The sequence below is a fragment of the Sinocyclocheilus grahami genome, unplaced genomic scaffold, assembly GCF_001515645.1.
Source record: "Sinocyclocheilus grahami isolate Dianchi unplaced genomic scaffold, SAMN03320097.WGS_v1.1 scaffold31.1, whole genome shotgun sequence".
Taxonomy (NCBI): Eukaryota; Metazoa; Chordata; class Actinopteri; order Cypriniformes; family Cyprinidae; genus Sinocyclocheilus; species Sinocyclocheilus grahami.
In genome coordinates this window covers 1148099-1162582 of record NW_015505210.1, presented here as the reverse complement: position 1 = coordinate 1162582, position 14484 = coordinate 1148099, and the positions used below count along the sequence as shown (strand labels likewise).

The following is a 14484-nucleotide window of genomic DNA, read 5'->3' as shown; positions in this document are numbered from 1 at the left end:
TTTCATTTTGGGGTGAACTAACCCTTTAATAATTTTGACCCATACAATGTTTTTTTGGCTATTGCTAAAAATATACCCCAGCGACTTAAGACTGGTTTTGTGGTCCAGGGTCACATATATAGTTTATTGTTTTATAGTAGATTTTTGAAGTAGAATAGAAATTATTTTAAATTAAATATTTCAATAATATAATTAATGATATTCAGAATAAACAATTAGAACATATATTAGATATTAGAATTTAAATATTTATATTTAAGAATTAAAATATGAAATATTTATAGTAATTTACACATCATTTTTTCTGCCTATTTGTAACACAGATGCTTATGTAATTAAAGGGAACCAATTTTCTTGATATTAAGTAAGCCAAAGTGCTTTCTTTCTTTCTTTTTTTCTTTCTTTCTTGTTGTGACGTTATTTATGGTACTCCATAGTATTGGAAAGATCGCTTAAAAAAAAGACACATTTTAGGACTGTCATTTTGTTTTCACAAAATCGCAGCATAAAACTTTTCTGTAGAAAGTAATTTCAGATCTCAGTCAAGGATTTGGTAATTCATTCAGATTTATACGTTTTCCATGTCCGTTCAGTGAATCTGTTCAGTGAGGTTGGCCATGCCAGTGATAAATGGTGAAATTCTAACAATGTGCCCCTGTTCATAAATAATGCAGATTTCCTGTAACAGATTTGGGTCTCCATTTTGATGTAAGACTCTTAATAGGTTTTAATCATACTCTAGCGCTCCTGCTTTGTAATATGAAGTCCTGCAGGACTCTGTTCACTGGATTCACAGGTTCAAAATGTGTGAACAAGTCAACAGAGGATGACAAATAATTAGAAGCAATCAAATTTTTCTTGAAATTATGTACATTTTGCTAGCATATAAACCTTGCAAATACACGAGCTGCACTTAATAGTATAAGTGCAACATAAAACATGAATTAATATGCAGAGGCAGACAAAGTACTCAACTCCATTACTTGAGTGAAAGTATAGATACTGCTGGCCAAATATTACTCCATTACAAGTAAAAGTTGTAAAGACAGATTTTTACTTAAGTACAAGAACAGAAGTACTTGCTTTTAAAAGTACTTGAGTACCAAATTTCCTTTTTTATGTCAATGCACTGTTTTATTGTTGTACGTACTAGTACTTGCAATACTTCTGAAGCAACTTAGAATACATTACACCTACTGAATATTTGAAATTTGGAATAAAGAGCTTTTAGAATGTTAAAAACCTATGGGGGGAAAAAATTAAATAAATTTAACACCCCTACCCACCCCCACAAAAGCAGGATGGTAGTGATCTCACACAGCTCTGGCAATGTGTGCACACATCTATGTGTAGCAATTCATCCACATTTGAACAGAGTGGACAGTGAAATCCTGTAAATACAGACAATTTAGCAAAATCAGACAATATTGTGTCTAATATATACCACAATATTAACTTCTTATTATTGATTTGCTGTAAATAAATAAAATATTTGCAACTGGTCAGTGTTCAAAAAATGTGAAATCTCTTCATGTAGGCCTACAAGAGTGATTACTGATAAACTGTCTGAAAAAAAGAAAGTCACATTGTAGAGAAGAAAAAAATCACCCACTGACTTTCAAAGCTGCTACATAGCAACGACTTTCTACTTCCAGGATCTTCATAGAAATGTAGTGGAGTGAAAAGTACAATATTTGTCTTTCAAATGTAGTGAAGTTAAAGTCATATGTTCCCAGAAAAAATAATACTCAAGTAAAGTACAGATATTCAAAACGTGTACTTAAGTACAATACTCAAGTAAATGTACTTAGTTACTGTCCGCCTCTGAGTAATAGTAAATGTACATACGTGAAAATAATTTCAATGTATCCAACAAACTATATTATTATTATTATAAACAAAATAATAATAGTATAAACAATGATATTTAAAAAAATATAAAAGACCAAATCAAACCTCTGAAATATATAATAATAATAATAACAATAATATGTGGAAAAATTAAAATCAAAGACAAGTTTTACAAATTATTATTATTAAGAAAATTATAGTTTTGGGGTATAGTATAAAAATCATTTAAAAGAATTTAAAAGACCATATCAAACCACTGATGTAGAACAACAACAACAACAACAACAATAATAATAATTTAAATATATATATATATATTTCATTTTTAGCTGATTTGCACAACATTACAAATTTCAAGTCCTTATTTTCCTTTAAATACATCATAGGTATACAATAAGATACAAGCGAGGATCTTAGGATTAAATACATTTTCACTGTATCCCACTGTTACAACATTTGTTTTGAAGAAAGACGGAGCGCTGACGTTACGTAAGAACTTTTATTTTGAAGGACAAGAAGTCAATCAGCCATTTGATCAATTTGACGCAGGGCTGTGATTGAGAGCGGAGCTCCGATATTAACAGCCACGATGGGGAAGAAGACTCGCACAGGCACCGGCAGGAGAACCATATTACAGCTCTCACCGCAGGGACCGACCCGCACCGCTACAGGAGCAGCCAGAGAGGACGGTGTCGGCTCGGGATCCGAAGGTGGGCGACAGAGACAAACGCGTCGGTAGAATCAGATGCACAAAATATGGAGCAAGACGAACCATTTTAAGAGAAACGCGCTTCTACAGCGAGTGGAAAACGAGTTTGCTTAGTACATTTGCTAGTCAGCTGTGATATTTGGCTAATCATAATAAAAATATTACATTTATACCGTTTTTGCTATAAATTAACGCGTTTTAATCAACCGATACAGACTGTGTGGTTCAGTTAATATCTTTTGAAGCGCCGTTTGTCAAGTTTAGCGTTAGCCACCGGTAATTTACAGATTAACCGAAAAATGTGCGTGCTGATATAGCTTGTCAAACTGGTTATGACATAAACAACATCAAATCATCCGTAATGGTTTACTTTGATATATTAAAGAGAAGTGTTTGTTATTCAAGTCATTTATAACCACAATTTGGAGTTAGCAGCGCGGCTTCACTGGGCTTCAGACAAAGCGTTAGCTAAACATGCTAATTCACCCGCACCGGAACAGCAAGGATAACTTTGTTATAAATGTTTTAAAAACGTTACAAAGTGTCTGTTTCGTTTTGTAGACGAACCTGAGGGTAACACGGATGGTCAGAGAGAAGTTAATGTTGTAATGAAGACACCAGCTGTGAAGGCCACACGTAAGTTATACCAGATTGTTAGCACTACCTAATATATACTTTATATACGTAATGAATAACATGTATAATAAATTATGTGTGCACACATCTATGTGTAGCAATTCATCCACATTTGAACAGAGTGGACAGTGAAATCCTGTAAATACAGACAATTTAGCAAAATCAGACAATATTGTGTCTAATATATACCACAATATTAACTTCTTATTATTGATTTGCTGTAAATAAATAAAATATTTGCAACTGGTCAGTGTTCAAAAAATGTGAAATCTCTTCATGTAGGCCTACAAGAGTGATTACTGATAAACTGTCTGAAAAAAAGAAAGTCACATTGTAGAGAAGAAAAAAATCACCCACTGACTTTCAAAGCTGCTACATAGCAACGACTTTCTACTTCCAGGATCTTCATAGAAATGTAGTGGAGTGAAAAGTACAATATTTGTCTTTCAAATGTAGTGAAGTTAAAGTCATATGTTCCCAGAAAAAATAATACTCAAGTAAAGTACAGATATTCAAAACGTGTACTTAAGTACAATACTCAAGTAAATGTACTTAGTTACTGTCCGCCTCTGAGTAATAGTAAATGTACATACGTGAAAATAATTTCAATGTATCCAACAAACTATATTATTATTATTATAAACAAAATAATAATAGTATAAACAATGATATTTAAAAAAATATAAAAGACCAAATCAAACCTCTGAAATATATAATAATAATAACAATAATATGTGTAAAAATTAAAATCAAAGACAAGTTTTACAAATTATTATTATTAAGAAAATTATAGTTTTGGGGTATAGTATAAAAATCATTTAAAAGAATTTAAAAGACCATATCAAACCACTGATGTAGAACAACAACAACAACAACAACAATAATAATAATTTAAATATATATATATTTTTTTCATTTTTAGCAGATTTGCACAACATTACAAATTTCAAGTCCTTATTTTCCTTTAAATACATCATAGGTATACAATAAGATACAAGCGAGGATCTTAGGATTAAATACATTTTCACTGTATCCCACTGTTACAACATTTGTTTTGAAGAAAGACGGAGCGCTGACGTTACGTAAGAACTTTTATTTTGAAGGACAAGAAGTCAATCAGCCATTTGATCAATTTGACGCAGGGCTGTGATTGAGAGCGGAGCTCCGATATTAACAGCCACGATGGGGAAGAAGACTCGCACAGGCACCGGCAGGAGAACCATATTACAGCTCTCACCGCAGGGACCGACCCGCACCGCTACAGGAGCAGCCAGAGAGGACGGTGTCGGCTCGGGATCCGAAGGTGGGCGACAGAGACAAACGCGTCGGTAGAATCAGATGCACAAAATATGGAGCAAGACGAACCATTTTAAGAGAAACGCGCTTCTACAGCGAGTGGAAAACGAGTTTGCTTAGTACATTTGCTAGTCAGCTGTGATATTTGGCTAATCATAATAAAAATATTACATTTATACCGTTTTTGCTATAAATTAACGCGTTTTAATCAACCGATACAGACTGTGTGGTTCAGTTAATATCTTTTGAAGCGCCGTTTGTCAAGTTTAGCGTTAGCCACCGGTAATTTACAGATTAACCGAAAAATGTGCGTGCTGATATAGCTTGTCAAACTGGTTATGACATAAACAACATCAAATCATCCGTAATGGTTTACTTTGATATATTAAAGAGAAGTGTTTGTTATTCAAGTCATTTATAACCACAATTTCGAGTTAGCAGCGCGGCTTCACTGGGCTTCAGACAAAGCGTTAGCTAAACATGCTAATTCACCCGCACCGGAACAGCAAGGATAACTTTGTTATAAATGTTTTAAAAACGTTACAAACTGTCTGTTTCGTTTTGTAGACGAACCTGAGGGTAACACGGATGGTCAGAGAGAAGTTAATGTTGTAATGAAGACACCAGCTGTGAAGGCCACACGTAAGTTATACCAGATTGTTAGCACTACCTAATATATACTTTATATACGTAATGAATAACATGTATAATAAATTAGTGTCTCTCTTTCTGTGTTTGTATGTATGTATGTGTATATAATATATTTTATTACTTTTAATTATCATAAAATGTTTAAGTTATTCACTTATTTTTGTGGAAACTGTGGTACATTTTGAATAGAATCGTTCATCAATTCATTCATGAATAGAAAGTTTATATGTATTTGTAAACTTATTATTTTACCTTTTATTGCTATTTTTCATCATCATTCAGCGTAACAGATATTTATGTAAAAATGGAACAACATGCTTATTCTGACCTGTACTTAAAAGTGATAATACTACATTTTATTATATTTTAAATTATTTTAAACTTCTTGCTGACAATGTGTAAAACCTAATGGTTTGAAGGATAGTGGCAAAGATTGGTAAAGATTTAAAATGATAATTAATTAGTATTTTGGGGGCTGCACTGTGATCCTTAAATAGTCTTTAAATGACATCTGATGATTCTTGTTCTGAATATACCTGACAAAGTTTTGGTATATAAACTATTGTTCCTTTGAAGGACATTTGTGTAGTATGTTTTTGTTATCTTTATATACATAAGTATTTTTTTTAAAATATGCTATTGTATAGTTTAAAGAATGTCATCTGAACTACATTTGATTAAATTTGACCTTTTATGTATTTTCTTTTGTAGAGGGTTTATCTCTGCTTGGAGCGTACGAAGACAGTGAAGAAGAAGATGCAGCAGAAAACACCTCGACTGCCACGAAGGCAAAGCATAACCAGTCCGCAGACATTGACAGCACACTTGCCAATTTTATGGCGGTAAGTGAAATCATGAGGTACTTAAGACCAGACATATCGATTTGTGCACAGTTTATACTAAAAATCTGTCTGTAATTTTGATATGGGTTATTGTATGTTTTCCTTAAAGGAAATTGATGCAATTACGACCCAGACAACTGAATCTGGGACAGAGCCGAGTGCACCAGCCCCAACTCCTCCTCGCCCCGAACCCAAAACAGACCAGCAGACTCATGATCAGAACAGACCCGCACAGGAATTTCAATACAACACACAGTACTCCCTCGCAGGGGGTGAGCTTTCTAGTCGACTGGTTCTGTTTTGTACATAAATCTCAAACTAAATGAAAGAATGTGGAAGTTAATACTTGTATTCTCGTGTTTGGGGATATTGTAGCTGGGTTGGAGATGGGTGATTGGCAGGAGGTGTGGGATGAAAATACCGGCTGTTATTACTACTGGAATACTCAGACCAATGAGGTGGCCTGGGAACTTCCGCATTACCTGGCAAACCAGATGCAGAGTTTACATTACACAGGCAGGTGAGTTGTGAACATGAGGTCAGTAATGGGGACATTTTGCTGGCAGTCAGAAGTAAGTTTTAAATGATTTTAGTAGTTGGAAATTGTCATTGTATAGAGTTTTGCACTGTATTAAGATTTTATTTAAAAAATGATATTTTATAGAATGATTAATATTATCTAATAATATATAATCATTTTTATATTTATAATCATATTTAGAGATGTAACGAGTCACTCAACTTCGATTCACGATTTTGATTTTATTTTTTACAAAATTAGATTTAAGACAAATTATAAATTAAATGTGTCCTTTTATTTTTGCTTGGACAATGCTGCACATTTCTTTATGAAATTGAAATATAACACTATACTAATATAGCACTTGCATATTATTGCTCTTTTGTTGGTTTTGATTGCTTCTATTGTCCTCATTTAGAAGTCGCTTTAGATAAAAGTGTCTGCTAAATAACAAAACTACATTGAAATTTTAAAACAAGCCCCAAATCAAATAAGTAACACAAATAAAAGAAATCTCTTCATATAAACAAAATAAGGCTTTGTCTGTACTCTTTCCATTTAAAATGAGAGGCAACCACTGCATTTTAATCATGATCCAAAGAAAGATACATGAATACATGCAACATGAGCAGTTTTTAATCTAAATTAAGTTGTATAATTTCGAAATTTGAAGCAGAAACAGAATGGTTTGACTTCAGGAACTTTAAACCGCATAAACACATTTCATTACACCAAATACACAAAATAATGTTATTTTTAGCAGCATCATATGACCCCTTTAATATGCATTATACAGAGGCAAGATGAATAGAAAAAAAATACCATCTAAACTTTTCTAAAGACAGTAAGTTCCCCTCAGACATGCATTCATATAAACTCCTATACCTAAATGAATCGCGATTTGTTTAGCATCTCAACCGATTTGAATCGTCACATATTTGAATCGATTTTCAACCGGCTCGCAGTTAATTGTTACATCCCTAATCGTATTAATATTAACACATTCTGCTATATTATAATTTATAATGTATATTAATGAATTTCATTTATTTGTGTCTCTGTTATTTTCCACAGTTCATCTGTAAATGGCAATGGTGTGGCAAATCATAGCGGTGATTCTGAGCAGCAGTCTGTTGCAGCTGCTCCTGTATCTAAAAACGAAACCAAAAAGAAGGCAAGAATTTTTTGTATGACTTCGCCCTTAACTGCATGAGTTGGGAAAACTACTTGGAATTAACTTCTTTAGTCATTAGTAAAATTCTGCATCCTTTATCCACACAGGAAGTAATTGAGAGTGTCGTGGCTTTGACCAGTGAGGAAGAAGAGAGGAGAGGGGTTGCAGCTACTCTCCTAGCTCCTCTTATCCCAGAAGAGGTTAAGGAGGCAGAGGAGCAGTGGAGAAAGAAGGTGCTGGCAATGGAGGAGACTGTAGAAGCGGCCCAGGAACTAGAAGGTGAAGGCTCTCCATCTTTGGACTCCCCAGCTCTTCGAGATGCGGACAGCCAGAGTAACCAGCGCAGCAGGAACCACTCCGCAGAGTCTTCTGACAGGGAGGAGGAGGCAGAAGAGGACACCATGGAACTAGAACTAGCACTAGAGAGGAAAAAAGTGAGTTGCTTCATTAGAAATAACTTGGTCCACTCCATCTTAGTCTCATTTCATGCCTAATTAAGCAAGTATTGTAAATGAATGGATCTTTCTTTAAAGTTGTATACAGTTTCTTTTGTGAAATGGTGGTATTGAAAGTGATTGTTGGTCTGCAGGCTGAGCTTCGTGCCTTGGAGGAAGGTGACGGCAGTGCCGGTGGTTCGAGCCCCTGTTCCGAAGCAAGTCAGGATGGGCCAAAAAGTAATTTACTTTTGAAGAAGAACAAATGGAAGACGTCTTTCCACCGTGCGCCAAGTCCTGACTCGAGCAGCCGGGGCTCAGACAAGGCAGGATGGGCCACTCCAGAGCACTCAGACAATGGTAAAGATTGGCAGTAATAACATAAGTGCTTAGAAATTTAATTAATTTGACAAATTAGGATTTGTGCATCAGGAATTAATAACTTATTGAACATTTTGTGTTTCAAGCACATTCCAAAACCGCTGAGAAGCTAGGAGAGGAAGATGAAAAGGAGAAATCTGTATCCAAAGCTCTTCAAAAGGAAGAAGAGGACCTCAAGGTAATTGAAATGAATTGAAGTCACTGTAATAAAAAAATTGACCATTTTTTGTTTAATACACACTTCTGCTTTTATTGCTTTTGTACTGATCTAGTGCTCACTATATATATATATATATATATATATAATGCTATTTTCGGCGGGAAGAGGAAAATGGCTGAAAATATATGGCCCGCCAGATGTTTTCTGTCCAATTCTTTGTTACTTTCAATAAAAGTGTGGTTATTTCATTAGCTTGTGTTTTTTTAATTCAGTATCATTACAATTACAATCGTTACAGTTTGGGTTTCAGCCCAGAATTTTCATTTTGGTGCATTTCTAGTGTGTATGTTCATATGTAGGTAACATTATTTTATGTATGTACATTAATGTATCTTAATGTAATTTATTTCTGTGATGGCAAAGTCAAGTCACATTTATTTCTATAGCACTTTATACAATACAGATTGTTTCAAAGCATTGTTACAGTAAAAAAAAACAGGAAAATGGGAGAATCAATTGAGAATTTCTTCAAATATAAAACTAGTATAACATGATCTTTCAGAAATCAATTGGTGCTCAAGAAACATTTATCAATGTTAAACAGCTGTGCTGCTTAATTTTTTTGTGGAAACAGTGGTACATTTTTTTTTTTTCATGATTCTTTGAGTAGAAAATTCAAAATATTTGAAATCGATGTCTTTACTGTCAATTTTGTCAATTATCGTTTCCGATGCTTATCGATTCCTAGTTTCGATTCCAATAAGATGAAAAATCCATCTAATTTAGATGTCAAACATTTATTCTGTCTTTTTACAAAGCATTCTGTTGCAGCTGAATTACACGAGCAAAAATCAGCAGCCTACAGAACACTGCAAGAGAAATTTTGCCTATCCTTTAAAAAAAAATTACCACAGCAAAAACAACTAGATTAATATAAATTTCAAATATTAAAGTGTTAAAGACGAGTAATAAGATAGGAACAAACAAATCAATTAGCAATATCATAAATACAACTGAACAAAATTTCAGGTACTGAAACTGTAATTAAAAGTTTAAAAAAACTGAATTGTTTTCTTTTCATAAATAAAATATAGATTAATCAATTAAAGTTATTAAATATATTCAGTCAAGATCAGTGAATGATTTTCTTTTGTTCTTTGATTAACATTAAAGACAGGCAGCACGTTTATTAGGCTGCTGTCTCTTTAATTCCGAACGCACACAAATCTAAAAATACTGTACATGTGTGTTTTCTTTCTCATCTTGGTTATGTTCACGTAAGACAAAAACGGCTGTGTTTATGATGATATACTGATGTAGTTTTCTGCATATTGGTCGACAAATATGAAAGAAGTCAGTTTCGGCCCGGAACATCCTTTTCTACAGTGGAAATACACAGAAGGGTTCGAGAACGGACACAAACCGGGAACCCGTACCTCTGTTCTCTGTCCTTGCACGCAAACAGGGCGCAAGTTATTTCCGTTCCTGCACTTAAATAGTTTTTAATCACATTAAAATGCGAACACAGGAATCGTTAAGCAGAATCAAAATGCACGCGTCTTATCGAATACCGGTTCTTGGAAATTTGGAACCGGTTCTAAAATGGAACCGGTTTTCCATACCCAACCCTATTGCTAAATAATAATATTAATTTCCTAAAATCAAAATCAAGTCTGGTTTTACCTGTTTTTCCGTTGACTATCTTATTTCAGTGCAAAGAAAGGTCACGATTACAGAAATAAAATGAGCAGCAAAGAGCATTTTTCGTATTATATTTATAGAACTTCATGTTAGGGTATAACGAGGATGTCACGTAAAACGCGCAATCGGATGGATGGATTAATCAAAAGTAGTTATGATATGTGTCTGTGAATATTAAAGTGCAAAGAGACTGCTATATGAATAATCTGCTTGTTTTTGCATGTCTCTGAGTCACACCGTTTTATCTACTACATACTGAAGTACGCATACATAAATGCTGTTTTCAGCGTCTAAGATACATAAACTTGAACGTCAGCAGAGCTGCTCTGAGAGAAAAAGTAAATAACCATTTCCTAGTTTTATTTGAGAAAAACCATCGTCAAATACACTCTGAAACTCAAAGGTCCGCTACAACCCCTCAAAATAAGTTCGATTTAATTTGAAATTATGACGGAAATATATTAGCATTGTACAATGTACTTCAAAGTTATAATAACAACAATAATAATATTCTTTATAATAAAATAATTTTAAACATTGTTTTCAAGGAATATCATGTTTGTCCATGTTTTAACATTGCCAAAAATAAAAGTTGTAAATTTTCATTTGATAACATTTAAAAAAAATTAATTAAAATGTTAAAGTGTGATATAGATATAAGGTGTACAGCTTTATTTTTTTAATTGTTTTTTTTATTTATTTATTCAGAAGGGAGACTTCAATACTTTCATTAAAATGGTTTCAAGTTTGTTGTAATAAAGGATTTGTTTACTCAAATATCTTGTTCTTTTAAGAGTCATTGTTACTGATAAGAATTATTGTATAATATATACCATGATAACCGTGAAACCATGATGTTTTCTGAGACTATTATCATACCGTGAAAATCTCGTACCGTTAACAACCCTACTTCAGGTATACCTCTTAGTTACACTACTTTGAAGAATATTTAGAGTATGAATATTATCTACAAGTTACAGCTACTGGTAATATGAAATGTTATGTGATAGATTAAAAGTTGTTGCTCTTGCCTCCTTTAGTTTCAGATTGGAGAGCTTGCTAACACACTCACCAACAAAATGGAGTTTTTGGGAATCGACAAGAAAGCCATCTCGAACTTTCAACTGCTGTTGCTGCAAACGGAGGTAAGAAAACACTGATATAAAGATCATAAGTGTAGTGGTTCATGCTATATAAATAAAACAAATAACAATATTATAATAAAGGTTAATATATACAATGCATACAGATAATATTGTTATAGTATTGTGTATATATTAACAAATAACATTTAAAATGTTTTATATATATATATATATATATATTTATAAATGCTGTCAATATTTCCCTTCCACCAGACGCGGATCTCAGACTGGCGAGAGGGTGCTCTGAACGGAAACTATCTCCGGCGCAGTCTGCAGGAAGCTGCCGAGCACATAAAACATTACGAACTTAACGCCGCTCCCAAAGGCTGGTCCTGCCACTGGGACAGGTACGCGCTCCTTTCCTTTCACATCCTTATCACTCCCCCTCTCTAAAACTCCCCCTCCTCATGTGACGATTGACACTGCTTCAGGTGCTATGGCAAACGCGCGACTGATTTGCACTTGGTTGTATTACTGGGGAGTGTTTACGAGCACGGATTAAGACAGGAGGTAATCCTGATAAGGGAGCGTCTCTAAAGAGCCAGCCTGACCACCAAAGATTTGGGCCCCATCTCCTCCCCTCAAAGTCAGTCTAAAGTGTTAGGAAGGTGGTTGCGCGTGCGAGAGCTTTGAACTTTACAGGACTGCCCCCAAAATGATGGGAGAAATGAGTGACACAGAGTGACCACGTGGAAGCAGCGTGTCACACGAGCATCAGTAAAGGAAGACGATGCCTTACCCTCGGAGCCTGAAGGTCAGACCAATCTATTTCATTGTTTTACTGGATTTCTTTTCCATGCACACTATTGATGACTGTTCATTAAAAATGTTGTCTTTTACCCTCTGTTGAAGATGCCTGCCTTAAGGCATCTAGCGGAGGGGTTTTGTCACTGTCAGTGTGAGTATTGCCATGACAATTGAGACGAAGTGATTTGTAATAATGTCTGTAAGCTTTTCAGGATTGGAAATTTCTCTATTTTTTTGCCATGTTTTTTCTTAGAGAATAAGGTGGGTTCATTATCAGTGCACCCCTTCTAATCTGGCTTCTCCTCTGGGCTCCCAATGAAGCCCAGTTCAACATTCCCTCATTAGGGAACTAGAGCCCCACTTTCCTTTGACTCTCCAATGGTCTCATGACCTTGAAATCAGTTGAGGGAACAGTTGCTAAGACGCTACTGTGTGTTTGTTTCTCCACCTCTAGAGAGCACAGACGGTACTTTTATGTGAACGAGAGGACCAACGCTTCCCAGTGGGAGTTTCCAGTTGTGGAGGAGAATGAGGAAGCCAAGTCGCCCCCGCCGCCCACTTCTGGCCTTGGAGACACTAGCCAACCATCTACAGAAACCACTGGTGCTATAACAGGTAAGGGTTGTGGGTGATGACATCTTTTAAATATGAATTAAAAATTAAGTTTATGCATACAATGAGTTGAATATTAGATGTCGAACGATTTTACAGATACCAATAGCTAGGTATGACCACACTGGGCAATACCAATTAATCATTCGATACTTTTTAAAATGAATACTGAATGAAAACTAAAATAGTGCTTTACTGTTTAAAAAAAAAAAAACACACAGTAAAAATTTAATATTAATATTTATTATATATTGATCATTAAAGTTCACTTTCGGTGAAAATTCACCTTTTTGAGATCAAAATATGTCACCTGCGAGATTCGTGTAGATCCGATGAGAAAATTTTTTTGGGGGGAGGGGTCTTTTTACAGTTCCAGTAGTACCAACCAGAGCATGTGAGCGGGGAGTGGAGGGGTAATATTTCCTTAAGAGCGCAGAGCGCCTTTCTGAAGATTCCGCTCCGCTCGCTCAATACGCTCAGCGCCGCTCGCTCAACCCAGAATGCCATTTGGTGACTTGCTTGTTAGAGATCGAGAATCTGTAGAGATCGAGAATAGTAGAGCAGTTATAGAGTTCAGATATTGTTTCAACAAAGTTGCAAGCCTTATACATAAATGTAAAGTAAAAAATCTAAGTTAAGAATGAGCAGGGAGAAGAAACTGAGAGGGAGTGCGGGGAGTCTATTAAAGTTAGTAAAGATTCATATTGGAATCTGAAGCGGCACATTGCCAGAAAGCACGAGGATGTGCTACGCAAACATGTTGCAGCAAAAGGTGAGCTAGTTACATACCATAGTAAATAAATAAACAGGTAGGCTAAGGTTATATTCGGTTGTATGGAGCCCCGATCATGCAGACAAAATCACAGCCACGAATTTAGAATAGGCTAGTTCTCTTTTATGCTAGGACTACATAATGGCCACGAATTAAGAATTATTTTTTTTCGTTTAGTCTAAATTATGGCCACGAATTAAGTATTTGTTCTCTTGTTTAGGCTTAGCTGCCACGAATTAATTCGTTCGTTAATTCGTTTGTTCCCTAGTTTTAGTAGGCTTAAATCGTGGAATGAATTATTATATTTCGTAATTACTTATTAAAATCATTATTGCTTAAATTAATAAATAATAATAAATTAATTAAAAAAATAAATAAAACCTGCTGACGTCGTAGAAACTAATTAATTCTCCGTTAATTCTCTTGTTAGAAGCTCCGTAGTTATTAATTAATCTCAGTTAAATTGTAGACCTAAGCTAACACAGCTCTATATAGGCCTAATTACAGAACTACAGAGTACAGAAGATATTAGCCTACACCACTTGGATTTTGGAAAACCAGTGCTGGATCCCTCCCTCAACTAGCCAAGGTCGCCCGCAAAATCTTCAGCATCCCCAGTGGTTCTTCCAGCGCTGAGCGAGTGTTTTCGGGCACACCGAATGCTGAAGCCTGACACTTTGTCCAAGCTAATGTTTCTTAAAGTAAATTCTGAAATCCAGTAAACATCAAGAGACGTTTTAATAGACCACAGTTCCCCGCAGTTATGGTCTATTTTAACTTTACACTAGAAAGTGTGTTTCTTTTATTGACATCAGTTCATAATCCAAGCGTTCTTTAAGTGCATTTTATCTTG

At 34.9% G+C, this 14484-nt stretch overlaps 1 protein-coding gene across 3 annotated transcripts in view; it reads left to right on the top strand.

The window, feature by feature from the left end:
• Positions 1-2365: 2365 nt before the first annotated feature.
• The window catches only part of fnbp4 (formin binding protein 4), a 22291-nt gene continuing 10172 nt past the window's right edge, over positions 2366-14484 (top strand). Inside the window, exons 1-12 of one of the 3 annotated variants that reach the window (XM_016260022.1) lie at positions 2366-2561; positions 3122-3196; positions 5855-5985; positions 6095-6257; positions 6361-6505; positions 7580-7679; positions 7787-8113; positions 8269-8473; positions 8581-8672; positions 11396-11500; positions 11714-11847; positions 12702-12862. In XM_016260022.1, coding sequence (XP_016115508.1) covers positions 2441-2561; positions 3122-3196; positions 5855-5985; positions 6095-6257; positions 6361-6505; positions 7580-7679; positions 7787-8113; positions 8269-8473; positions 8581-8672; positions 11396-11500; positions 11714-11847; positions 12702-12862 — 1759 coding nt within the window. In that variant the 5' untranslated portion in view covers positions 2366-2440. Of the gene's footprint in view, positions 2562-3121; positions 3197-4303; positions 4500-5059; positions 5135-5854; positions 5986-6094; positions 6258-6360; positions 6506-7579; positions 7680-7786; positions 8114-8268; positions 8474-8580; positions 8673-11395; positions 11501-11713; positions 11848-12701; positions 12863-14484 lie in introns of those variants that run through there. The other 2 variants (XM_016260030.1, XM_016260016.1) reach the window with 2 other exon arrangements.